The sequence below is a fragment of the Haliaeetus albicilla genome, chromosome 17, assembly GCF_947461875.1.
Source record: "Haliaeetus albicilla chromosome 17, bHalAlb1.1, whole genome shotgun sequence".
In the NCBI taxonomy this organism is placed as follows: Eukaryota; Metazoa; Chordata; class Aves; order Accipitriformes; family Accipitridae; genus Haliaeetus; species Haliaeetus albicilla.
In genome coordinates, this window is record NC_091499.1 from 20,748,684 (window position 1) to 20,776,366 (window position 27,683).

The window sequence follows — 27,683 nt, forward strand, 5'->3', positions numbered from 1 at the left end:
GACTCTTCGCAGTGGTGCATGGCGGGAGGACAAGAGACAACAGGCAAAAACTGAGAAAGCAACTGAGACTGGATGTAAGGGAAGACATTTTCACCATTGCCCAGAGAGGTTGTGATGTCTCTGTCCTTGCATGTTTTCAAGAGTTGACTGGTTAAAGCCCCGAGCAACCTGGTGTGGTTCCATAGCTGACCCTGCTTGGGGCAGGACGTTGGACCAGAGATCTCCTGGGGTCCCTTCCAACCAGAATTGTCCTATGATCTTATGAAAAATACAGTCCAATTCTGAAATAAAAATATCAAAATACATAATTTTTTTAAAAGCTGGATTTTAACTAATTGCTGAATCATCTAAAGGACTAAATATATAAAATGTCATTTTTATCAACCTTTTTAATGAAACCATATCTTCAGAGAATTCTATATTCTTGCTACTTTGATTTTTCAGACAGTGAAATGAAAGAGATGGTATAAGTTGGTCAGGTTTTACTATTTTATTTCTGTCTTTGGAGGAGACTAGGTAAACTTTTCCATGTTCTTTGGATTCAGAATTACAAAGTTGACCCTGCAGAATAAACATAAGCAAAATGAGGTCTGTTAAGCTTTAGGACTGACTTGCTAAAAATTAATGTGCTGTTTTAAAGATTGTATACGCTTTCATTGTGACAGCATCTTCCCAATAAATGTCCTTCTGTTTTGAGAATTCAACTGTTTCTTTACTGAGACAGCTTCCAGAAGGAAGGTGAACAGAACATGTGATGTAATGTGGAACTATAAACCCCAAGTGTTGTAATCTGCAGTGTCTGTAGCAGTAGAGTGACGTAAGATAACTAATTTTTCTGCCTTGTGGCTCTGATATGGTTATCCTGCTGAATATTGTATTCAGTTTTCGGTTGTTCTGTTATCAGGAAAAAGCTGTCAAATTAGAGTTTCAGGTAGCTAAAGCAGGTGGGATGAATTAATGTCTAATAAGAGGAGCGAGTAGTTTGGCTAAAATAAAGCTGTAAACTTTAGAAGTACTGGAGGCCCGGAACCACTACAACAGGAGAAAACGGCTTAGTGTGTTTTGTCGAGAAATACAGCAGATAGTAGATTAGACTTTATTTCACTAGGATATATTAATTGAACAATGTTTACTCTCCTTTCAGGTACTATGATATATCAGGCAGACGCTATACTGTTCAAGAAGACCAAATACCATCAGTAATCTGTCCGCACTCCTTTGTTCTTCCAGCGATATCAATGTCTACTGCCTCATTACCAGCAGCACTTAGAAAGGTAAGAGAAAACTAAGTATGTGTGTTTACATAAAATATATATATACATATATACACACACACTTACATATATCATAAAGAAGATGACTATTCTGAAAACAGAATTTAATACTAGGTATAATCGTAATCTTCCTTTAAAAGACCTGTGTTTGAAGTACTGGAAAATTTTCAAATTAATATCTTATACGGAAATAAGGAAGGTACATAATGACTCTAGCTGGCATGAAGAGCCAACAAAGGAAATGGCTTTAGGAGATCTTCCACATGTTCTCACAAACCATATGTCTTTTTCCTTTTGTTCATAAAATATATATCAGCCAAAATAATAAAGGAACAGCACCTACTCTTTTACAGTTTCTCACTTAACCTGTACTGTTTTCTACGTTAAGTTTTATTCCAGAGAAGGAGAAATGTCTATGCATTTGTTTTCTAGTGTTCATTTAGCTCATGTAGTGTTACTCATTTGCTTGGCAGCAGTACTACTGCATGGAAGCAAGCTAGAGAAAATGCTAATTACTTCTGTTATAATGTGAGAACTTAATTTAAGATTGCAGACAAGGTTGTGCAATACCAGTCTTGTCTCTACTGTAATCTTTCCATGGAGAGAGAAATACTTTTTTTTCCACATTAACAAAAGTACACAGCAGGCCAGTAATTGAAAAAGCTGCTTTTTTCTTCGTTGTGGAACTAATATTCATCTGAATATATTTGATGAGGGCTTAAAATATTCTGTCTTTAAAACAAATTTATTGTCTAGTCATCTCAAGCCAGCAAATCTCATCTCCTAATTTCTATATGGAGCCTTTGGAAAAGACTCGTTGGTCTTTAGTTGAATACACAAATAATATAAACCCCAAACATCCCTTCTGATCTCACTCAGCATCTTAGTTCTGTTGATACTGTAGAAACATGCCTACAGAAAGAGCTCAGTTCTTCACAGCTACGAAACAGCAAAATGGTGCAGTACTGTGGCAGGGTAAGATTTCTGTTGCAGTAAAGCTAGCTCGGGAATTAGCTTTCCAAAAGAAAAAATTGCTGTTCACCCTATTGCTGTCTTGGATGGACTCATGTATTAACTCCTTGCAAGGACTTCTCCTAGAAAAGCAAGTAGATGTTTGATTTTTTCAGTGGAAATTTAAGAATGGCAGAATTCAGCTGTTATTTAGTGAGCTCTTAGTTGGCATTTTGTTCTTCTTTTGGAATAAATTGCTCATACTTACAGCTAAGTTAAACTGTTGGGGTGTTATTCCTCTAACCTGGAACCAATCAAACCATTTGTACTAAGAACATTTAAAAGCCTTTAAATGAAGCATCTAAAAGAGTATCAGAGCAGGCCACATCATTTTATACTTTGATGCATGACACAAAGGTCTGATTGTTAGATAAATCATAAAAATCAAGGAAATTGTGTGTGTGGGGGGGTGGTATTGGGGGGTGTGGGTGTTGGGAGGTGTGGGTGTGAATTTGGCAGTTTCTTCTGTATTGGGATAATCTGCTATTGTGTGTAAGAATATAGAGTCACCTGCTGATGATAGATGGTTTATGGGGATTGGGATTTAATGAAGCCCTGCCTTCCCTCAGCATTTCTTGCGGGAGAGCAGTAGAAAACGGTGCATGAAACAGAACATAAGATGTTTGCACCAGGCTCCATTGCTGTTCTCGCTATGGAAATCTGTTCATAAGCCTTTCAAAGGTGAATGTACTAAGTAGAGTCTTGCAGACCAGTTTACACAGCCTAATTTGTATTATCCTCTGTTTTTGCCTAATTTAGGTTATTCCCTTTACCTTGGATAATTAAGAGCTGACTCCAACAATGACTAAAACAGACAAGCTCTTCTGCATTCTTTTATTAATTAAACAGTCTTCTAAGAAACCTTGCTTATCAGTCTCTGGAGCTTGTTAACATTTGGTTTTGTTTTCTGGAAAAAAAAAAGTAGTTTTATTTTGCTGCTTTCCCTTTCCTTTTTGTAGTAGTGATCATTAAATGATGGAGTTCACTTTCACCTAAATTCCCTTCCACTCTCAGCCAGTTTGTGCCTAGTAGTCAGCAGAAGATCTAAAATAGCCACTCCCTTAATGGCTTTCTTCACCTTCTGAAGAAAAAGCTGTCCCCAGCATATTCCAAGAACTTGTTGGACTGTCTCTGTCTTGTATTTCTTTTCCAACAGAAAAAAAAAAAATTAATTCCAAGAAGTAATTAAAGCCGTCAGGTTCTGTTCTTTTGGATGCTTCCCTTGCTTGATCAAAAAACAGTCTTCTCTCCACCCAATTAACTAGTGTATAATAAACTTGTATCATATTATACCCTGTTTTTCCCCTTTCATCTTCTTCCAGGATTGTTTAACAAATCTTCATCTTAACCCATTTCTGTACTTCACAGCAACTGTTCTTGATACACATTGCAACTTTGTTTCTCTTTCTTTTTGTTTGACTTTCATAAATAGTGGTGGTAAAACAGCAGGAAATTAAAAAATGTTTAAAATCATTTGTCTGAGAGTGTTGCTCAGTGAGTAAGTGTTGTGTTGCCCAAATTATAAGGCAAAAATATTTCCTCTCACTACATCATTTTAGGAAAAAAGCAACATCCTTCTATATCAATATTGCTTTCTCACCAAATACGTCTGATGCTGATTCAGATGTACTTCTAGTTCTGTACAAAGATTTCCACTTTTTTCCCCTTTGCAAGGCCGTCTGGCATTTATCACTTTGTTTTATTGTAAGCTTCTGATTTGAACAAATGAAAATTGTCAGGTACATAACAATGAAAGAGAGATTTTAAAGTGCTCTTATCAAGTATATAAATAGCATATGTTTATTAAACCACTGGAGATAACTAGATTTATGAGAAATTAATAAATCATACAAATTTAAATTTACATTTAATTTTCTTAACTCTTCTAGTCCTGTACTATTTAATGTGCAAAACATTGTTTTATGAAAATGAAGGTTAGCAGTTTCTCTTTTCGTATTTTGGCAAATAGAAGTTTGGTAACACACTATTAAATAATAAAAAAAACCAGAAGTAATTTCTAGATGTCAGTTCTGCAAAATACTCTGTTTCTGGGTTTCTAAAACTCAGCTTATTCCTTTTCCTTTTCTCAAATAATGCATTCCATTCCTGATTACATTTACACAATCCAGTTTTGCTCAGTGGAGCTAAATAGGAGTAGTATTTGGTGTCTTTGAGTTTGTTTGCAAATGAAGGCAAAATAGCTTGATTAGATTCCTGTTTATATTTAGAATGTCTATGAAGATCCACATTGAAGATTATTTGACCTGTCATATAACCTATACTACATAAAGTAGATAGCTGTGGCCATAATTTTATGACTGTTTTTTTCGTATCTTTAAGACTGTTTAATTAATAAAACAGTGTGGCCAGTGTTCTCACTATGAATGAAGAAACAACTTCCTGAATGTTTGATTCATTCCATTCTCTTTGAATAAATAATAATTCCATTTGAGGACCAAATCACAGATTAATGTATATTTTGGAGTCACACAGCTTGAGTAGTGACAAAATACTAATACCAATTGAGAAGGAGTCCTAACTGTGATATGGCAAACTCAAATGACCTTAAATTATGTAGTTAAAGACAAATAGGCTTTAAGGTGATAGGTTTCCATGTAGTTAAGCTGAAAGGCATTTATTCCTGTAGAGAACAATTTCAAATTTAAATTGGCTTCTGCTAATATTAAAATGAGTGAATGAAAAGAAAGTTCTTAATCCTTCATTATTTATACATTTCCTGTGCACTAGGAATAATGATCACAAAAAATCTAGACTTTAAAATTCCGTGTGACATAGGTCTAAAGAGGTTTTTTTCTAAGTCACGTCTATGTGCTCTAATGCTGTCACTCCTCTTATATTCAGGTGTTGATTAGTCATATTTTCAGACCTATAACCAGGTACCTGTCCAAAGGTTTCTCAGGATTCTCCATCTAGATAAGAGTTCTCACACCTACTTGCTACCTGAACACAGCCACTGCCTTTCACACAAAGATTCAGTCCTATGACATGAATATTTAACGAAGGAAACTGGGTGGAGTACTTCTTACACCCAGGTGTGGCTGTGGAAGCCCATTTTGATTCTCTGTCAAATTACTGGATTAAATGATTTTATTCTATCACTGCCTTTGCCATATTCCTGAGACAGCAGATATGCAGATCCCTAATTCCTCCTGCTCTTTTAACTCATCTTTCAAGATGATAGCTCATCAAGGTCTAGGGTATTTTCAGCTTAGGATTCCTCATCTGCTTCTTTAATTTCATTTCTGCCTTGCTCAGAGAAATGTTAGCAAGACATCCAGCCCAGGTCCTCATACTGCTTCTCCTTACAGTGCTTTATTTTCTCAAGAAATAACAAAATGTAAAGTCTATTTGGGATCCCATGGGCTTACAAAATCACCTCCCAGAATGATTTAAAAGGTAGAAACAAAGCATTTTATACTGCCATTTGATAAACTTGCAATACCAAGTGAACGAGAAAGCAGGTGAGCCACTTTCCAAAGTAACAGACAACAAAATTATCAGTTTGTGGATAGGTGAGAGGAGCCTGCCCTGGGGAGAACAAGTCTTTGCCTTAAGGTTCACCACAATTTTTAAGAGATAAGGCCTTCCAGTGGTTAACCGATCTCCTCCCAAAACTTGAGACCGAAAGAAGAGAAGGCATCATTCTCCAGCTTGGAATCAGAAAGCTAAACAAAACCTTGTAGCCAAAGTCCTACGAAGTGAGTCATGCAGGGGCCGAGAGCATTTGCTGGTGTAGGTTTTCTCAAAGGAGGAAAAAACCCAACCAATTTCAGGAGAGCACTAACCTGCCTTGTGCGAAGACTGAAGGGGAAAAAGGAAGGGGAAATTACATGATGCTATAAGATTTTTTTCTTTTGAGGTGAAGGGCAGGTGTAGCAAGGTAGTCATCTAAGAGGGGCCTAAGTAGGGCAGGGGGGTGGGCTTGTTCTTGGTTTTGTTGTGGTTTGTTTTAAAATCTGGATGGGTCCTCAACTGTTTGGAAGAGGTTATACCTTTCCAGCTAATTAAATGTTGCAGCGGGACAAAGTTTTATCATATTACCTAAAAAAAAAACCCTGGAGTAAAGCTTGCACAGTGCTGTGCTGGACATCTGAATTCTTGCCAGAGCTTCTATCTGCTTAACTACACTTACGCTCAACTTCTGTATAAAATAATGCCCTTTGATCTGTTGGGGGTTTGTTCTCTTCTTCAGTGTAACTATTGTGTTCTTTACCTGGTAAAATCACTGTCATTCCTCGTGTGGGAAATCCATCAAGGGTCGCTTGAGTTGGGTTTTGGCCTCACTGATGGCACATGTTCAGCGCAGACAGTTCATTGCTACTGTCACCCTCCTCCCCCAAGTGTGACTTGTTTCCCCTGAAGTAAAGGTTGCACTTTGTACCTCCCTCCCAGGCTTAGCAAGCTGAATCATTTTCCTTTCCTTTTTTCTTTCTTTTCTTCCTTTTTTTTTCCCACCAGGAATTCCCCCCTTGTTACTAGACAGAGAGATTCAAAATCTCTTGATAATCCCCACAAAAAGCTGCCATTCACTTCCTCCCTTTTCGGTTAGTCATGCTTGTGCTCAATCTGGTAGGGCTACTTTTTAATCACGTTGCTCCCCATTGTCATTCCTGCAGAGGACAGAGTAGCCTCCCATGTTTTAAATTTTAAAGCATAACTTTTAACCTCTTTAAATAGCCAGGTCTGCTTATGAGAGTCACCTACATGTCATGTGCCTCTAGTGCACTAATTTATGGGAAATCTGGAGAAATAAATTTCTTCAGTTTAGATCAATCAAAAAATACAGCAATAGAGATTTTTATAGGGTGGAATATACATATGAATTTTATTTACATTTATATATATATAGATGTATACAGATATATTTGTGTAGATAATGTATGTATGGATAAAGTATGTATGAATGGAAGAAATGGGGGATGTTATCTGTAAGCCATGGATTTGGGATTGCTGTCCTAATGTATTTGTGTGAATTGAAGAGAACGATATATAGAGGGAATGGAAAAAGATAAACATGATGAAGCATGGATCAAGAGAGCTCTTTGCCAACATTCAGAATAGCTACATTATTAATTGTCTGTATGGCTTCTAATAAGGATTTTAATAAGAAATTATTGTGTTGGCCAACACAGTAATTCTTTCTTGCAGTTTAAAATGTCTAGGAAAATATGAGAAAGTTGTAATAGTTTATCTAAGTTGCTTTTTTTCTTTTATCCTATCTACGCTATTTGTTCCTATTCTTGGGCTGCAACCATGCTGTGGTTTGGGCAAGAAAGTGATGTTAATAGGAAAAGAACACTGAAATCTTTACTTTGAAATTCATGGCGGGGGGGGGGGGGTGGGGGTGGGGTGGGGGTGGCAAGTAATCAAATTTTCAAACCAAACCAGTTGAGTAGGGTGGAGAGATGTGGGAAGGGAAAAAGAATGCCTCATTTTGTCCTGGCCATGCCAGCATTTCTTACATGGTTGACAAAGGATTTAGACACTTACTTACCAAATATTTAATTTGCTCTGTCCTTGAAACTTTTAAAGTTTTTATAGGTTGTTTAGCTCTGAGTCATGCTATGTTTTGCAATAGTTTGAGATGATTAATACTGAAATATTCTTTCAGAATTATTTAGTTGATAAATATGCAATTCATAATTAAAAACACACCACCACCACAACCAATTAGAAGCAAACAGAATTTAAATAGTACTGAAATCATCATGGAGGCCAGAAAATACAGAACTGGGACAGAATTTAAATGCTGACCACTTAAGTCACAGTGATGACTCCCACAAACACTTGTGCTCCAAGAAGCCACTGTATCTTAAATTACTTGTCTGCACATTTGGTGAGTAGTGTCATAAACCAGTAACATGAAATGATATGATAAAATGTTAAAACCCACAAAGTACAGGGGGAATAACTGGAAGATAGCTTCAATTACAGTGCTTTCCATTGAGAGAATATTTAAGAGCATGGTCTACAGAGACATAATGACAGTGTAGACCACCATAAGTATGTTTGACAGAAAGGGATGCTCAGAATCATGGAAAGAAAGCAAAACTGGCCCCAGCATGTACAGATGGTCTTTGTGTAATACCACCTGCTAGCAAGAGCCCATACGTAGGCCAGCTCTTCCTAAAGAACAGTACTAAATAACAGCGGAGGACTGAACTATGTTTTTGTAATTCTTTCAGTTTTAATAACTTAAGGTGCTATCTTTTAATATAAATATTTATCAACATTGACACTAAAAACTGTAGAAGTAGCAGAGCCCCCATACAAGCAATTTACTTTTAATAGCGCATGGGTACTGTTGGACCTGTAGGAATGCTGAATGAGAACACTGGGACAGCCATCCATAGTTGTAAGTCACTATTGACGATGCTTCTCAGGCTGACAGAACTTAGATATCATGTCTGCTTTAAAGAAAAAAATATGTGATATGAATTTGTGTTACATCAAGCACTTTTGCTTTTGGGCTGTGATATTGCACGTCCATTGCTTTATCTGTATCTGTTCTTTGTCAAGGCCTCGATAGGAGGAGAGAGAGGGGATGAGGGATACTGAAGAAGAGAGACCGAAAAGATTGCACCAAAGCAAGCCAAAAAAAACAAAGCAAGCCAAAACACCAAAGCAAGAACAATTAATTGTTTATAGATTAAATTCACAGCATATAGGAAAGAAAGCAAACCCCAAAATGTAAGTAGGAGTATACAGAAGACAGAATAAGCTGTTTCTGTCATTTAAGTTATTTCAGTTACCTGATACCAGGTTTATGCTTTTCTAGGATTCTACTGTAAGTCTGGTTTATTTTATGTCTCTGGTTAAAGAACTACAATTCTGGTAACTGCATCCCCAGAAGAATGTGCCATTCATCATAGAATTTTCTTTCTAACATGATTGATCTGTCTGCCTTTGGTTAAGCATCATTCTGCCCAGATTTCCCAGGACACAGCAAACATCTGTAGTGTTGCAGTAGAGATGCTCTGGATACAAAACTGTGATTCTTTCATAGAAGAAAATGCCAGGTGCCCTCAATTCAACCGCATTTGTTAATAACAAAGACAGAAGAATCCAGCAGCTAGTTATATATGCACAGTTGTACTTACTGAGTAGGCAGAGACCAAAATTCTGAGAAGTCCCAATGTCAAAAAGCTTGGACATCAGGTCCGCTATAAAACTATCTGGTTATTATGATTTGGCTTTGTAATGCAGCTCACTGAAGACCTGCTCATACTTTTATCTTCCAAAAAGTCTGCAAATTTATGGCTAATTACAGCACAAGAGAGGTTCTCAGCTATCCATGACAGAACCTCTCTGAGTATTGCTCAAGAAAATTACTTCTCTTAATAAAATACCATTCTGCTGACTAGACTGATGGCATCATTGCTATTTCCTTGTCAGTCTACTTTTTTCCATAGTCCCAGCTCATTATTCTTCTTATCCCCATTTGAACCAGTTTCATTTCAGTATTAAGTTAAAAAGGGTTTCATTTTGCTATCTCCAACCTGGCTTAAGACACCAACTCTCTTATTTCCTAAAAAGAACATTTAGGTTATGTCCAGTTCTTATGGCTGGTTCAGAGAGCCCTTGGAAACATCTTTCTCTCTTGTATTTCTGCTGCTTTTTGGTGAGGGGTTTAGCACGAGAGCATTTAAGCTGTAGGTGTACAGGACTACAGCTGACAGGTAACATGGGCCTTGGAGAAGTACAAAAGACAGGAGGGAAGATGGCATGGAGTTACTTAGCATTTTCATAGAAGGAACATAGCTCCAGGAATATTGGTGCAAGAGATACCTGTCTTGTAGTCTTAACACATTGGCATTCAAGATGGCAATGGATGTACTGAGTCAAGAAGGTTCACTCCACCCCTTTAGAATATAAATAATTTTGAGGCAGAGTGGGAATACCAGTAAATTCTTATTCTGATAGACATCTTTCAAGTACTCACAAAGCTTATTGAGGAGATTGTTGGGATTTTTTACATGCCGTTTAAAAAGAACCCAAACCGTAACATGTATCAGACAGCTTAACATTTATTTACTCTTGGCTGCCAGCTCAAGACAGATGTCACTTGGAGAACTCTCCTTCCAAGCAGTTCAACACATCCACCTTGATGCAGGAGATTTATAAAAATGCTGTATCCAACTTTACATTGGACTTGCATCCTGCATAGTCTTCATGTTGAGCTATGTTTGGAATTGAATTTCATCTTAAGTTTTTGCATGCTCCATGTAACACTGTGAACAAATTTAGAGGACGCAATGGCTGAAAATGTGTTTCTGTTTGAGAGGGTTAGTGATGGCTTAAAATACAGTCACAAGAGCAATGGTCCAGGAACGTGATAGTGCTGAGGTCTTCAGGGCTGGATTGCTGAATAATCTATGGTCCCCCAAGCAGTGACAAAACACAAGGTCTATCAAACTGGCACAACACTGCACTTTGCACGAGTGAGATAATGTGGATAGCCATATACTCAGCATGGCATTGCTCGGGGAAGGCAATGGACCATTCATGCATTGCAAAGCGTTAAGGAGGTCTGTCGTCAATGATCCAGCATGGACAGTACGTAGTGAGTCTGGTAATGGTGACATGGGAGTGTGCGCCAGGCAGTCCAATATTATCAGTGGCCATCCTTTATCTGCCCCACCTTTGTGTATCATCATGCCAAACACCTAGCTACATAGCATTTCAGCATTTCTCTGATGTTGCTCATGCTAGTATGTCACTATTTCTTAGGATGACACCAGGCACTATACTGCCTTCTTCCCAAAGGGCATACTCCTCCCTTCTCTTTCCCTTGGTGAGTACAGTCCTGTGAAGTTGCTCTTCGAATCACCAGGGGTTTGCTTCTGGCCTCCACGGTAGGCTACTGTGCAGTGATCTGTGTGGAGAGCTGTAGACTCTTTTGCATCATTCTTTTCTTGTACCACTTCCACACTTGTGCAATGCGTTGGAATGGTTTTCAGGACCTTGGCAGCTAGCTGTGCTTTCTCCTTGGGTGTGACCCTATTTCCATTTTGCCATGCTACGTGACCAGGTGGCTCAGCATATGCACAGTACACCTGTGCACCCTCAGATCTGAGAAGGTTGCGACACAAAGCTTTTAGTAATAGTTCATTCCTCCTGACCAGGCTTTTGCCACTTTATACGCTATGTAATGCATATGACAATTAAGAATGTGTATATATATATACATATGTGTGTAATTTATTGCTCTGTAGTTCCAGCTGCAGTGTAATAATGGGTTTGCAAAGCGTAGTCATGAAAAACTTCATCTTTCTAGTTTTGTTCTCTTGAGAACTGCATTATAGTGAATAAGCTGGAATGCTCCTTCACTCATCCCTTTAAAACAAGCACTCGATCTGCCATGGCTCAAGATCTACAAAAGCAAAGCATGATCCACTTTAATAAAGAATTGCCTAAACTACTTTTTGAGTAAGATTTAGAGATTCTAAAAGAAATCTACCATTCCTACAAACTAGCATTGTTCATACAATTTTCAAAATCACAGTGGGTAACATTTCAACAGGTAAGTTTTGAGTTTGTTGTGGTTGCAAACAATAGCTAAAGATTTAAATAGAATATAATGTTTTGTTCTACAAACATTGCTTTTTTATAATGGGACTTGACATCGTAATTTCCTCTAAATTGTACTTTATGACGTGCAAATAAAAATACAGCCTCTTTTCCTCTCCCATCTTTACAATTCCCCTCCTCTTTTTTTTTCTTTTCATTTAACCAATTTGATTTCTAGAGTATATATGCTGGAAAAGCGAGTAATTGTCTAGAGGGAAAATAGGGACTGAAAAGTGTAGCTTTTGAAAAGTCTGAAAAATCTGAACAAACTACACTGTAAAAGTTTAGCAACCAGGATTTAGATAAAAAGAACATCAAGATCTGTTTACTTTTTTGTATTTCATGTAGAGAAACTTGTGATTTTAGAAGGCTTATCAGTGGTAATTCTGGATATTCCCCTTCCCTCTTCTCCAGCGGGGGGTTGATTGTTTTGCTTCTGGGAATGCTGAAGGTATGTTTTTTCTTTGGCATGTAAGACTTAATTTTTATCATCAGATCAATTTCTGACTCTTGGACCTGAAAAAGAAAACCACTTTCCAAACATGCAAAAGGTATAGACAGTTTGTGAGGGTTTTTTTCTAAGCGGCCGCCCAGTGAAACAGAAGCTCACCCTGCTTCTTGCTGGCTGCTGTTCAGAGCCTTGTGCGCAGCTGGGAAACTGAAGAGACTTGTCAGCTTCATCATGCGGCTGGCTTGGAAAGCCTGAGTTGCAGCAGAGACAAAAGAAGAGTCACTTCTAGACGAAAGGGTTAGGTAGCTAGAGGAAAACCATACAGAGTGGCAGAGATTTGTCTTCCCACCCCCTTCCCACCAGGTGCCAAGAAGGTGTGGGAGGGAAGTGGTAGAGGAACGCGAGAGGAGACACACGCCTGCCTTCTATGTGCAGGAAGCAGTTGTCATCTACCAGGTTTTAATGGTAGACAACCAGCTCCATCCTATATTCTGAAGCACTGACAAATAATGCAGTACACTTATGCAAAGTGAGTTGCTAATGGAGTGTTTTTAACATATTTTATTTAGAAAGGATTTCAAATAGTTTGAGCCCAACACTAGAACTGTTGTAGTTGAAACTGTGCTTGGTTAATCATGATGCTTTTAAGGGTTAGCTTTAAAAGTACCTTTGTAATGTCTCTTGTTCTAAGCCACAGACACCAAAGCCAATCCTAGAGTATGTTGGATTGGCCTTTGCCCAAAGTAAAGTCTTATTCAGAAATTCAAGTGCAGAATCAATAATCCTGTGTATTTCTTGACATTTCCTGGAAATGCTGATATTTCTGAACAGTATAGCTTCATCCAGTTTGATCCAATTCCCTGTTGCATTATTGTTAATCAACAAAATATGTGTTTAGAAGCAAGACCTGAATTTTTTTTTTAAGAATACCAGGTAGGAATTTGAACTTTAATCCAATTATCCACCAGTAACAGTAGTGAGGTTTAAATGCTGTTGTAGTTGTATCTCTTTAGCAGCTAACATTTGGTAGTTGGGGTGCACAGCAGGATAATGCAACATGTCTGTAATAATGTATCTGTAATAGCAGGAAAACATACATCTCCCTTTTTCTTCAGAAGTAATAATGTATCTGTTTTCTGGACAGACATGTATTGTTTATTTTAATGTTTTATATGCTAATTAGCTCTGTTCGGAGCATAAAATAAACACACCTAAGAATATAAATGCATTTCATTAAAACATTTTCTCTTAGAAGTTTCTCTTGCTTAATGGTAAATATTAGGCGATACTGATGTAATCGTGGGATTAAGAGCAAAGAGTTTGCAAGACTATTCCACTTGATTTAATTTTTGCCCACTGCACTGCAGGGAACCAGTGGGTCTTGAGTCATTCCTATCTTCTCTGTTCTGGTTTTACAAAGTTTATTCTAATTAATAACAAGGCAATTCTCTGTAATAATTATTATAATAAGCCTTAGGTGAACACTGTTATTTAGAATAAATGCTAAATTATAACATTGTAATTCAAATGTAAAATGAGATGTCCAGCCATTTTTATAAAGTCAGGATAAGGTATTTTAGTAATAATAGTTCCTTGTGCTTAATACTCTTCATCTGTACATGATGAAAAATCTGTACATCAAAGAAGTTATCAAGGGGTATAAACACTTCATTATACATTTTACAGAAGGGCTCTTTGAAGCTCTTTGGACTATCAAGCCCAAATTTTCCAAAGCAGCTGATATGTTGGCTGCCTTCATGTTGGGGGGTTGACTTGAGACACATTTCAGTTGAAAGGTTCTGTTTGTTTAAAGGTACCAAATGGTACCTTGGCATAATGTGTAATAGAAGTTACATTGCGTGATTTTCATCTGTTTAATGAGAATTTCTGTGGAGAAGAGAGATTCTGTTAATTTCATATTTAAATACACTTTGATTAAATATTGTCATTTTTCATCCTACTAAGTGGTTTTCAGAGTCATAAACATACAGTAATTTTTTCCTGTTTCAGGACCATCACATCAACTTCCAAAAGCAAGCATGTCAAACATGCAGTTCACTTTGTTGTTTATGAAATTCGGCTTTGGTCAGATTAGCAGTCCAATTTGCAGCTTGTTTACTGTCTTTATTCTTTTGCAGTTTTACAGTCTCACATTAACAACACAGTGCTCAGAAGGATGGCTTTCTGCCTCTTGCCCTGTATGCCTGTGACAGCCTATCTTCTACTGTGCCTGATCTGGGGAAAGTCCTCGTGTTGCCAGCAAAAGGCTTTTAGTTTTTCCATTTATAGTTTCAGACTATCTGCTTTACCCAATGGAAAGAATCCTAGTTTTCTAAATTTCAAATTACATTAACAAGTTACTTTTAGGTATCTAGAACTAGAGCTGCTGAAGGACTAAAACACTTAGGTGCTTTAGTTAGTTAAACTAACTCCTAGGCATATTTTCCCTAGACTGAATTAAAACTGCAGGTAAGGACCTAGGTTTCCTACCTAGTGCAAGCAGAGAGTGAGGCAATCTACATCCTTCATCTGCTGAGCACTTACAGCTAGCTAACAAGAAAGACTGGGCACAGGAGCGTATTGGAAATCCTGCCTTGCTCTTGAGCTACATGCAGAATCATGTAGAGATGCCCAAGCTAGCCCAGGAGGAGCCAGCTCAGTTAGCCAGCACAGAGTAGCCACATCAGTGCCGTGTTTGGCAAAGACTAATAATATATGTGGCTCCTTAGGATTATTTCCTCTTTGTCCCATAATCATTTAATGTAAAAATGTATAAATAGTCTTGAGGAGACGGATTACAGTATCTGGAATGAGATCCAAGGATTACAATGAGTCTGACAGTTTTAGTACAATTTCCACAGTCTGATTTCAAAGGTGTTTTCAGTATGCATAATTTCTCTTCTGGGAATATATATCAGTTTTACTGTATCTAAGTGCTTAGCAAAGAAGTAAATCCAGATTGCTACTTAAAATGTTTTTTCTTAGATGAGAGCAATGCAGAATGGAAAACACAATGAGTTGTCACTTGTGCATTTTTAGCTGACCTAACCAGCAGTTTGTGTTTGACTGTAAGCTCGGTAGTATTAGTGAAAACTATCAGTCTTTGTCATAATACCTGATTTTGGGTTGCTCTGGGAATTTACTGATGCTTTTATGAAATTCTTGTATGTGCTCTGAAATGCTGCAAGACTTTTTCAAATGTCATATACTTTGAAGACTGTGGAGCTCCTATTGACAGCAACAGTTTTGCGTGAAAGCAAGGGGAAGAGATCACGATTGATGGTGCCTAAGAAAGAGCTGATTTCCAGAGATTCATAGCTTAGTCTGTCATACAGACACCTTTAGATGTGCAGCAAAAGAGTCCTATTTCTTATCTCCAGTAATTATACATAAATACTTGAACTAAAAGGAATTGGGAAGTGTTACAGTGAGCTATAGACCTCAATTAGACAACTTATGTTAAATCTATACTTCCAATATACACCATTTAGAGTTAGTGACAGGACACTGTACACTCTCACAAAACAGAAGAGACCTACAAACCTAGAAGAAAGAGACCTAGTAAATGCAAACCCACTTATGTAACAGATTCTTTATCATTCTGAATTGCGTTCGGAATTGGAAAAAGGAAAGGTGTTATATTTATTAGTTGTGGCTTCTGGTTAGGTAGATCTAAAAGACTTCCAAGCCCCTCTTATTTCCCTCCAAAATGGTTTTGTCATTTATCCTCTATTGCTCAACACAAACAGTACTTTCAAGTTCCTGTCTCTTAGAACAAAACACAGATAATATATGTTTATTTTTGCTCTTTGCTTCAAAACAGGTGATGTCTCGCTGAATCTTTACACTGAGTAGATTACCTAGTGATACAGCTCTGACCCAGCAAGACTCGAAATCCCAAAGGCAAAGATGTGAGGCTAACTCATATCAAACTTTCTCACTTTCTCTTACACTGAAACACAAAGAGTTACAAGTACAATAATATATGTTAATGCTATTTTTTGCATACAATTTTATTTCTGGAAGTCTTCCAAGTTCAGGAGAGTTTAAATATTCTCTCAGTTCTTCAGTGTTGAACGATCCCTGTTCCTACTTTTGGTGCTGCTTGTGTTCTGCTTTTTCAAATTGCTTTTTAGTATCATTTTTCCACGACTTGCTAGAAAAATACAGATTTAATATACCAACTCAGGAAGCCAAAGAACCAAGGATGCCTGCATAAATCAGTCTCTTGCTGAATAAAGGCACGAGGATTTTTTTTTTCTTTAGCCATCTTAAACGTGGATCAGAAAACAGTAATCAAGTTTGTGAGAACCAACGTGTGTGGTGTATTTTTTCCTACTGTTGCATATCTGCGTTCTAGTATTGCATGTTAATTAATGCACGTAAGGCATTTGCCCAACACTAACTTCAGAGTTCTTTGCAACAGGTTCTCTGCTTCTGTAGAGGTGCTTACTGAAGGACTTGCTGCCACCCTTCTGCAGCCCTTTCGCCTATCCTCTAATTGAGTCCCTTTCATAGTTATAATTTGTGTGCCAAATGACTTATCAGTTGGAAAGGCTCAAGTCAGATACTACTTCCTTTTTTGCTTGTTTTTAACTGAGTGCTGCCAGAAGAAAGAAGGGGTTAAAGCGTGGGAGGATTGCTAAGAAAAAGGGTTTGGTTAATGACACACAGGACTGCATCTCACACACCATAGTTTGTTTATTCTTCTGTAAACAGCAAAAAGAATTATCATCATCATGGTAAGGCAAACATTAGTATCTTTTTTTTTTTCCCTCTTTAAACCCCACCAGAAATCTTTGGGTTAATACACGATTAATATTTTAAAATGATAAAATCAACAGATCTCCATTAGTTTTATAGAGCGTCTCTTTAACGGACAGATGCTGCTGTTGACAGAAGGGGAGGGGGTAAAGATTTAGTATATGGAAATAACTAGCTCTGGGGAAGAGGAGATGGGAGCAGGCATGCCTTTTCTGACATGCCTGTTCTTTTTTATCAACCTCCTTTCCTAAATACTCATGTAAGGATCTGTTCAATTTTTATTTATGCTTCTTTGTCTTTCCTGAGCTTTTTTGAAAGATTTCTACTTATTTGATTTTGCATGATTTGCTTCTTTCAGTTTTGCTGGGGTTTTTTGATACATCCAATATCTAAATCTCTGTGTTTGGCACCTAAGAAATAATGGGATTTACACTTATATCTGTGATTTACACTTATATCTGTGCTTCTTGAACTGATTATTTCTTTTCAAAAATTCAGTTAAACATGCAGGCTCAGTATTCTCATTAGTCTATATGCTGTTGCAAAATGGTCAATTTTCGGTGTACATTTGAATAAAAATTTAGTTTTACAGTGAAAAAATAAATTGGAAGCAGACAGGTCCTGTTCTCTTGAAGACATGAACTGCTTTGCTAAAATATTCTTAGTAGAAAATAGAAAATACAGACAGTGTGTGGAAAAATATGACTATTAAGAAAACTTATGATTGTTTCACTTCACTCTGCTCAACAGTCTTACATTTATTGCTCCTTGGTTATTCAGGTAAATTCCCCAATCTAGAAAGCTACATTCCCTTTATACAGAGCTCAGGTAAAGCTGAGTTTTTTTAAAATCCAGCCTTTGCTGTTTATATCCTCTGTAAGTGTAGCAGGCAAAGGGCTGGGAGAACCAGGGAGTAAATTCCGTGCTTGAGTGGACCTGTTAAAGTGTATTTCTTTCTCTGCCTCTGAAGAGGACACTGTCAACCTGGAATCTGAGATATTTAAAAGAAATGCTAAAAAAGTTTAATGTGCATATGCCAAACTCTTGGTATTCCGAAGGCGGCAGTGTGTGGGTTAATGTAACATCGGTCGTATTTTTCATAATAGTAACCCCTCTTTTGTGGCTTTGTGAAGGGTCAGCATAAACAAGGAAAAATTATTATAGTGAATTGAAGTAATTCAAATCTAGTTGACTGACGGCAAGGTAACTGGTTAAGTTTAGAAATTATTTAGGTTAACTTGAAATATAATTGCTTTTTTTTCCCTCAGTGAATCACAAAAAACCCTGTTTCAGGTCAAATGCTTTGTATAATTTTTTCCCATGCTTTTTAAATAAAAACAGAAGCAAAAGCAGCAAGCCTTTATTTCTGTCTACAACTCCCCCCCCCCTCTCTCTGCCAGTAGTTAGGGCACTCACCTGTAGGAGAAGCAGTATGAAATCTTCTCTCTCTAGGACTTGAAACAGGGACTTGAGTGGGTCTTGTGCTTCTCAGACTTTCGTCTCTTAGCTTTGATTTGTACATCCTTCCTTCTAGTTTTCCTACTAATAATTTTACAGCACATTGTGCCAGCAATACTCCAGATGAATTTTCAGCTTAACAAAGCCTGGCACTGCTAGTGCTGAATATTTGAGTCTCAGTCGCTGCAGAATGCTAGAGCCTGAAGAGTAGTAGTTTATTTATTTAAATGTTTTTGGCTAATGCACTTTTTGGGATATCACATGACTGCTAGAACTCCGAGGCTTTCTGTTTCTCATGGCTGTGAGTATTACAATACTGTGATTTAAAGATGCCCAAAGTTACTGGTGTTCCAGAGTGACCTTAGAAGGGTCCTACGTTATAAGAATTGTTCAAGGTAGAAGGGTCTCAGAGGTCTCCATGTTACTTGAAATCCAATTCTTTATGACCTTCTAGTGAATGATAAAGCTCAATCTTACTCTTCACTAAATATTGTTTGTTGCTTTTTTCCCCTCTGAAGGTGAATATATGCTAGCAAATAAATGTTTAAATTACAGAACCGTCCACACTACATATTACCACCTATTAGTTACCACAAAGTTGCTAATGACTAGTAAAAATACTGCTTTTTTCTATAATGTGCGCTCTAAGAAGTGTTTTCAGTCATGTTCAACTGACTCAGATGAACTAATCTAAGAAAATAACATCCAATTGATCCCTTGAGACACAGCCTGAAGTTCTGATTCAACAAATCACAGTTGCTTATGCTTTCTCTCCACTGGAGACCAGCAAAGCACATGTTTAATTACATTGTTAAATTAGGGGTTTGGCTGTGGCAGCTTACGTTACCTAATGAGAAAAAACCCCAGCCAAAAACAGAGGAAATATTTTAATGCTAACATAAACAGGTATGAATATAAATACAAACAAGATTTACATTTCTTGGTTAAGAAGGTGGCGTTTTGCTTTCAGATTAGACACCGCTTTAAAGATTCACGCAGTGTACTTGAAACGGCTTCCTCCATGCTGTCCGAGGAATGGATAGGCAAGTCCTCTGGTTTTTTTTAGTTGCCAACGCCTTTGATCAGGGATTTCTGAAACGGCTAATGTCTCAAGGGTAAGAATGCTTGAGCAGAAGCACGTTGAAGAAGCCTGATGTGTAGAGCAAGGATACTTCTTGCCTTCTGAAAATCAAACATTTCAGTGCTGTGCTCTGGAAATCAAGCATTACTGTGCTGTGCTCTGTCAGGCTGGGCCCCACTTCAGAGCCTCTTGAGAAGCTCCGTCTCTGTGCCCTCTTGCACTGGCAATACTCGCTCACCTACATTTATCTGAGTTAAAAATACAAGCTCTTCAGGGCAAGTACCTGGCCTTTTATGTGTTTTGAAAGAGCTGTATATAATTAAGGTACTTTGTATGAAGAAATTACTTCAAAACAGTTTACATAGGGCAGCTATTTCAAGATCAAGAAAAAATCTTTAGCCTCGTTCCCTGAGGAAACTAGGCTTATGTGACTGGACTGGCTGGCTGTCCCTCCTCCCTTCCATCCAACACCTTTTGAACTTGTTGGACAGTTTAAACTACATTTGAAAGGGGGAGACGTCTCAAAGATAATTAAGTTCCCATGGACTTTATGAAAATCAGCTGCTGGGAGGAGAGAAATCCAGATCCACAGTTCAAATAGCTAATTTTTTCCAAGCGTAATCTTGCAAACCCAAAGCTTGACTGCAAGTGTAATAATGACTGTCAGGTTGATAATGTAATCCCAACTAATTTAGAGGACTGACAGCTATTTTACATCCAAATGTTAATATGCAGATTGACATCATAATGAAGTTAAATTTCCCCTATTTTGGAGTTTCACCAGTTTTTAATATGAACAATATAGGCATCCTCCTCATTCTTGGTAGTTCTTAGGAATTTTCAGAGAAATTAGTGTCACTCATTCCTTACTGGCTTGCTTTAAGTGTTCCTGAAAATTTTGTATTTTTGCTTTTTGTACCTAGTAATGTTCATTACTGTCTCCTTATCCCTTCCCTATAATTAGTTAGTACTGGCAATACATACGTAGAATCAAGAAATTAGATACTAATTGGGCTGCATTACTCATGATTTTTGCATCTGATAGGGAAACGTATAGTTGTTTTTATTATCACCAAAGCACTTCAACTGTCTGAGCTGTATGAACTCAATGCAGCCCTAAATGTTGCTCTTTATTTAAATGTTTTTTTTCTACTGGTTGAAAGTTGGCAAAGGGAGGAAAAACACATCAAATTTTCTCATTTGCAGATTATTTCTCTATCTGTAAAGAAAAAAACCAACCCAAACACAAACCCCCAACAACCCAAAAACTTAAGCCCAAGGTCATGATCATAGACTTGCCTATTTGAAAGCCGTGAGGGAGGATCGCTGTGCGTGTGGACACAGGACGTCATCGGTGGTACAGTTGCATAAGCAACACACGTAAGAAAGGTAGACAAAGCCAAGGGTTCCCATGGATTTCTGTTTGGTTGCAGTATGATAAAGCTAACTCTACGTATTCCCCAGTCTAGGTTTTCTGTATTTTCCATGTGTTCGGGCAAGCCTCGCTGCCGCACAGTTTCACTGGCAGTAAGCGAGCGGGCTCTCGGGGGCTCTCCTGGAGCCGACACCACGTTTCACAACTCCTCTTAGGGGGAGCTTCAGAGCAGAGGCCAAAAGTTAGCCTGTTGCTGAAGCAAAAAATAACGAACTTAACCCTTTTCCACCCGGAGGAGGAAGAGACCGCACTTATTTTCTTCAGTAGCCAGAGGGCCAGACGCGCTGCGGGCCAGGCCGGGCCAGCCGCAGGCGGGTTGACCTGGTGTCTGTCCCGCCCCCGCGCCCGGCCCTCTGAAGCGCCGAAGTGAGACTTGCGTGGTCCTTCCTGTTGAAGCTGTTCCTCTTCATAGGAGTAATTAAGCGTTAATTAGAAGAGGACTAGTTTAGCATTCATTAAACATTAAATACTAATTGAGCGCCGGAGGAGAGCGCCGGCACCATTAGGCCGCGGAGTCATTCTCACGCCGCCCCGGCCGGGGCCATGAGGCCGCCTCGGCCCCCCGCAGCCAGGGGCGGGCCGCCGCCGCCGCCAGGTGGAAAATGCGGGTTCACCGCCCCGCGGGGCTTGGAACCCAGCTCTCCCACCAGGGCCCCAGCCGCCCAGGCGGCTGCCGGCCCCAGCACGCCTACCCGGGCGGGTCCCGCCGCGGGGCTGCGGCGAGCGACGCCCGCTCCCGGGCCCGTGCTGGGGCTCGGCACACCCCCCCCCCCCCGTGCGGCCGGGGTCGGGGGGAGGCCGCGCCGCCGCTTCCTCCGGGCCCTGGCGGAGGCAGAGCGCTGGCTCCCTCCCGGGGCGGGCGCCGGTTCGCGGCGGGCGGCCCTCGCTGCAGCCAGCCGTCCGCCGCGGCGGCGGCGGCGGCGTGAGCTGCCTTCGTTCAACCCTTGGCGCTTTTCCCTCAACATCAAAAGTTCGTCGGTTTCGCCCGGGGCGGCGTTTTGCCCTCGATAACAAGGAAGCCGCCGCGGCGCGGGCTGCCGGGGCACGTACGGGATGCGGCGCCCGCTCGCCCTCCGAGGCCTCGCCCGCCGCCGAGGCCGCCCGCTTTCCCGCGCTTTCCGCGGCCCCTCAGCCTTCGCCCTCGCCGCCGCCCCTCCCTCCGCGGCCGAGGGAGGCGGCCCGACCAGGTAGAGCCGCTGCCCGCGGCCGGGGCGGGGGCTCGGGGGCGGGCTGAGGCGCGCTGCGGGGGCGGACCGAGGCGGAGCGCCCAGACAGCTGGCGCCGGGGCAGCTGCGCGGGTAGCGGCGCGGTGCGTGTGGGGCAGCTCCGCGCAGGGACCGCCGGGCCGGGCCGGGCCGGGCCGGGCCGAGCCGAGCCGAGCCGAGCCGGGCGGTGAGTGTCGGAGCCCCTCGCTCGGCGGGGCGGCGAGGCGAGGCGGCCGCACCTGCGGAGCCGTGCGAGGAATGCGGTGCGGCCGGGAGTGGGCAGAGTCCGCCGGCGCGCCTTCCTCCCGCTCGTCCCGTTCTGGGGCGGGGGAGGACGGCGGCAGCTGCGGAGCGGGGAGGGGGTGGGGGGGCTTCTCCTTGCCGGTAACGCGCGGGCCGGGGGCGGCGGCGGCTGCGCGGGGCGGCGGGCGGTGAGGTGGTCGCGGCCCGGCGGGCGGTGAGGTGGTCGCGGCCCGGCAGCACTCCGTAGCCGTCCCCGCGGGGAAGGAAGCGGCGGCGGGGAGGACCGTGCCGACCCCGCGGCGGGGCGAGGGCGGCCGCGGGGTTGTGCGGAGGGCGCGGGTGCCTCAGCGCGGCCCGGCCCGCGATCGGCGGCGGAGGAGACGGCGGGACGCTGGCAGGGGGTCGCCGCGGCTGCGGGGAAAAAAAAAAAAACCAAGTTTAAAACGAGCCGAAGCAGCCTCCGGGCTGCCGAGAGCGACCCGGTCTCCTCGGGAGGTCTGGTCCGCCGAAGTAGGAAACACTCCCGGTGTTTTGAAATAGACATCTCAAAACAAGTATTCATCGTACCGGCATGTAAAAAGTGCTAATATATTAAAATGCAAATATGCATGTATACTCGGTAATGCTGTTGCGTGTTTCCTGTTTACCATGTTAATTAGAAGTTGTAAGGGAAAACTTCACCACGAGTAATCCGGGGCAGTATTTGACCCAGTAATGCTCATTGAATGATGCATTGGCTGTTATAGTTCTGGGGTTTCTACCCCAAAACACAAGCCAAGTATTTATTGGAGTTCATTAATGAGAAATGTATGAATTGTAATACAGTTTAAGCCTTTGAAACTATTCTCTACCAACACAAGTGTCAAAACTAACTCAGCCAGCATGGAAAGGAAGGTTGAACTCCCCACTCTTGTTTTCGCAAGGAAAATTTTGACCAAGCGGTTTGTCCCCAGTCTTGCAGACACAGGATGCTTTCCCGCATTATTTTGCGTGACGTTAACTAATTGTGCAAAACTTTGAGATTTGGGACATGTAATGCTGGTTTTATAAGGCAAGATGAGCATACTCGTAAACAAATAGAAGGATCTTGGGATTTTAATTGGTTTTTGAGGTTTTTGGTTTTTCTTGTTCTTTTTTGAGAGCTAGTATTGTTCGGTAAGCTGTTTTGTTCCCATTCACTGTATTGTTTTGATTTATAGGTGGTGCTAATACAAACAAATGTATTATAGAAACAATTTTGACATTAACCAAATGTTTGTTTGTTTTCATAGTCCACCTCACAATTTCCAGATTCTTCCAGAGAAGAGAATAAAAAGAAACCAGTTTTGGAAAGACTTGGAAATTTGTTTGGTACGGGGAGAAGGAAAAATGTCAAAAGTTCACTAGAACATACTTCACATCGGAAAGGGGAGAGGTCAGTTTCTCCTCACAGAGCGCAGCCGATATACTGTAGGCACGTAAAGGAAGGACACGAAGCTCCTCAAGTACAGAAGCAAGTGAGAAACGTAAGTGATGTTTCTGAGACGCAGGAATGTAATTTCAGTGGGGAAGTAGGACCGCTGTATCGTGATACCATTTCAGAATGGAGTAGTAGGGGAGTCTCTTCTGACAGTGAGTGGTCAGCAGATTGGAGCAGCAGCAGTGAAACCATTAAAAACTCTTTCTTTGAGAGTAGTCTGAATGTGGAAACCCTGGAACTGGAGAAAGAATCCATCACAGATATAAATAATTCCACAACTCCAGATTTCATAAAAAGCTTGAGAAATTTGTCTAGTGAAGACTTAGAAAAGAGTATCTTAAGCCACAAGCAGCTCGTGAACACGTGGGTGTCTGAGGAGCCTGGGCATGCAAAATCAAAGAATTTGCCATACGAGTTGGAATCTGCGGCGAGTGAACACACACATTCTGCTAGAGTGTTAACAGTTGATATCTATCTAAGAAAAACAGACGAACTCCTTAATGAACCTGTGACTGTTACATCAGAAGAAAATTGTAGTGACTCGGACACAATGGATAAAAAATCTGCTAATAAAAGATCTGGAAAAAGGAGAAAATCTCAGTCGTCTAGTGACATTCCAAATGGAGAGAGAAACCAGACTGAGACTACTGCAAGAGAAGAATCTGTTTTTGAGGATGATGTCCCTTCTGAGGTGTTTTCAGACAAGGTAATAAACTCGGAAAGAAAAGCGAAGTCTCCTCAACAGACTCCTGAAAGGAATTCGTCTTCCCCAGGTAATAATCAGGACCTAAAAGTTGGATCTGCTCACAAAGGGGCATCTAAAACTGAAGCTGACAAAGGCAAGCAGCAGATCTCAAACACAACCCCTGCAAGGAGAAGATCATATAAAAAGAGTCAGTCAGATGCTGTCCCCGTTTCCCCTACTGGTTCGAAGGGTCAGGTAAAAGATTATTCCTCAAAAAGGCAACCTTTAGCATCACCAGAGAGTAACCCAGTGACAAAAAGAACTTCAGTGGAAAAGGGAACTATACCTGTGGCTTTTGGGGAAGACAGCTTGGAGTCTCCCAAAGTTTCTTTGGGCGATAAGACAGAAGACACTGCCTTGGTGTTTGCTGAAAGCAGAAATGAGACCAAGGCAGTAAAGCATGGTAATGGTTCGGATGGAAGAGCTTTCTTGCGTACTGATGGGATTAAAAATGGAGACTTGTGTACGTCAGCTGAGAGACAGACAAATTCTGATTTAGACAGCTCGAAGCTGAAGAGTTTGGATGCTTCCAGAACAGTCATGACAAAGATTAGCCTGTAAGTAACAAACTAGTTTACCCTTGTAGCTGTAATTTTGCCTGTATCTGTGTTTAGGATTCTACAGGAACTCTATAGCTATGTATCAGTTATCTATCTAGATTATATTCAGTTAAGAACTGCCCTTTTAAAAAAAAAAAAATAATTACAGTTGCCACTTAACAAGCACTGTAGTTTACATGTGTTAGAAAAATAATTCTTTTTTCCATTTTTTTTTTATGGATAGGGAATTTCTTTGTATGTCAATTCCATTATATGGAATAATTTAACATACATAAAAGCTGCTCTGTCATCATCATCAGTCCCCCCGTTGTTGCGCAGATTAGCTCATCTGTCATTGACCTTAATGTCGTTTTGCCATCTGTAACGAACTGAGGATGTGGTTGAAGATTTTGTATGTGAAAGATCTTTGAATAAGGAATGTGTTCAAGTTGTTCTTTGAAACAACATAAGTTGTGCTATTATTTTATGAAGAAACGTAGGATGCAATGTAGAACTTGATCCTTCAAATGACATGATAAATCACACTCCAGAAATTTGAATATGTATGGTTGCTTTCATAAGTATGTGCAGTATGAATCATGTAAATTTTTATGCATGTGAATAACATCAGGCATTTGCAGAATTATGCATATATTAGTTTGCAGGATTTGGTTTTACACACAAAGAAATTGTCACCTTTCAAACAGAGGTGATCAGTGCTTTCCTTGGGATTCGAAAGAAGTGGATGTATTTATAACTTTCACTGTAATCACTAGTATGAGTCCAGGGACTGATTTCCTGGATTCTGTTGCGTTCTCTTCTACAGTGAATCGTTCTATTACATTCGTCATTTCTGTTGTTTGATTGTCACGGCTATGTACTATGTGCTATTGTTTTCCTCATTCTGTTACATGCACTTATAGGTGTCAGACTACATGGAATCCTATAGGTCCACCTGAGGTACACCAAGTGTTCAGAATTGTCATTCAGTTCTGTTAGAGGGATATGAAGGTTTAACATTATGGCTTAAGAAACACCTATGTTTCCAATTATGCTTCCCACATCTGAGAAGTGTAGGAGCATTAGGAACAATTGATTTGTAATACTCTACATCTGATTTGTTAATTCGTAACTGAATTAAAAACACCTAGTACTGAAAGTTAAATTGTGGTGGTTTTGTACGTGGTGATGCTTTGCCATCTGGCAGTATAGATCACAAATCTTAAACTCTGAAGTTTTGTATCTTCAGAACTTCAAAGGAAAGACAGCTTTCATATTTTTCTCTTTGTGTCACTGTCATTAGTGGTGATGAACTTATAAATGCTTGCATAGCTGGATTTCATTGTTCTAGGTATCTCCTTGGCTTGCTGTACAATGAATTACCTTCTGCTCTACTCACAGAGTAATAGACAAGTATCCTTTATGACAGATTAAATTTTAATGAATAAACAGCCTGTTCTATTTCACCTGATTCTGTGAGGTGTGTGGCGCTCTGTGTCTTGGCCTTATCTGCCGCTATAAGAACTTTAGCCCTGGGTGGGGACTGCTGTGTTGCATGCAAGGTTCCTGATGCATCTGATAGGTGTCACTGTGCAGTACCAGACAGTTTCTTTAGCCAGACAAATTGATATGGTCAGATTACCTGGTATAATTTGTAGTCATTCATCAGAACACATGAACTATAAACCTGGGTGTGGATTAAGCTGCTGTAAAATGGGAAAGGAAAAGGTGGTGCCATTACTAAAAGAAGGTGTGTTTTTGTTCTCTAGTTATTGCTTTGAACTAGAAAACAGATAACTGTTCCAATTTCAAAGATTAAAAAACTATTGTTAGATACTTCATATGAATCCCTTTCAGGTTGAAAAATAATCATTTACTCACAGACTCCTTTGCCTCCTATAAGATGGATTTCATATAATCAAAGTAGTTTTCACTTAAAAATGCATAATGTCTCTTACTAATGACATTGTGCTAATTCTGGGAATCAAGTTTCTTTAGAAACAATTTTAAAAGAAGTTGGTTTTGCTGGTTCCCTGCAAGTAATGATAGCATTTTCTGTCTTTTCTCCTTTTATGTTGTGTATCGGGCATCTCAGAAGTCACAGGGTACTTAGGTTTCCTTTTCAAAAGCTAGAAGCAGTCAGGTTTGAGACTAAACTGAGGCTGATGGTACATCTTAATCAGCAAATAAAACCTCAGGCAGTAGTTACTTTGGTGTGCTTAGCGGAAAACTTGGCTTCAGTTGTCATATTTGATGTTCAGACATGGGTTTGTAGTTGCCTTTGCATTTATGCCCACTTGTTGAATTATTCTGCTCGGTTAACATGCCATTTTTCTTTGCTCACCTCAATCTGATGTCTTGGCATCAATGTTTTTTGGCATCAGTTACGTGCTTGACATGGTCGTTTGGACAGTATGCTTCAACTAT

The 27,683-nt window shown here is 40.2% G+C and overlaps 1 protein-coding gene and 1 long non-coding RNA gene across 3 annotated transcripts in view; one reads left to right on the forward strand and one right to left on the reverse strand.

Annotated features, from left to right (window-relative positions):
* Nucleotides 1-392: 392 nt before the first annotated feature.
* Nucleotides 393-18,810, reverse strand: LOC138689567 (uncharacterized). Its single transcript, XR_011328444.1, has 3 exons — nt 18,508-18,810; nt 12,487-12,578; nt 393-561 (listed from the first exon to the last, which is right to left on the reverse strand). It is a non-coding gene; the product is annotated as an uncharacterized lncRNA (long non-coding RNA).
* Nucleotides 1,156-27,683, forward strand: part of CRYBG1 (crystallin beta-gamma domain containing 1) — a 68,239-nt gene continuing 41,711 nt past the window's right edge. Inside the window, exons 1-2 of one of the 2 annotated variants that reach the window (XM_069804968.1) lie at nt 1,156-1,274; nt 23,785-25,274. In XM_069804968.1, the coding sequence (XP_069661069.1) occupies nt 1,239-1,274; nt 23,785-25,274 (1,526 nt within the window). In that variant the 5' untranslated portion in view covers nt 1,156-1,238. Of the gene's footprint in view, nt 1,275-16,862; nt 17,070-23,784; nt 25,275-27,683 lie in introns of those variants that run through there. The other variant, XM_069804969.1, reaches the window with a different exon arrangement.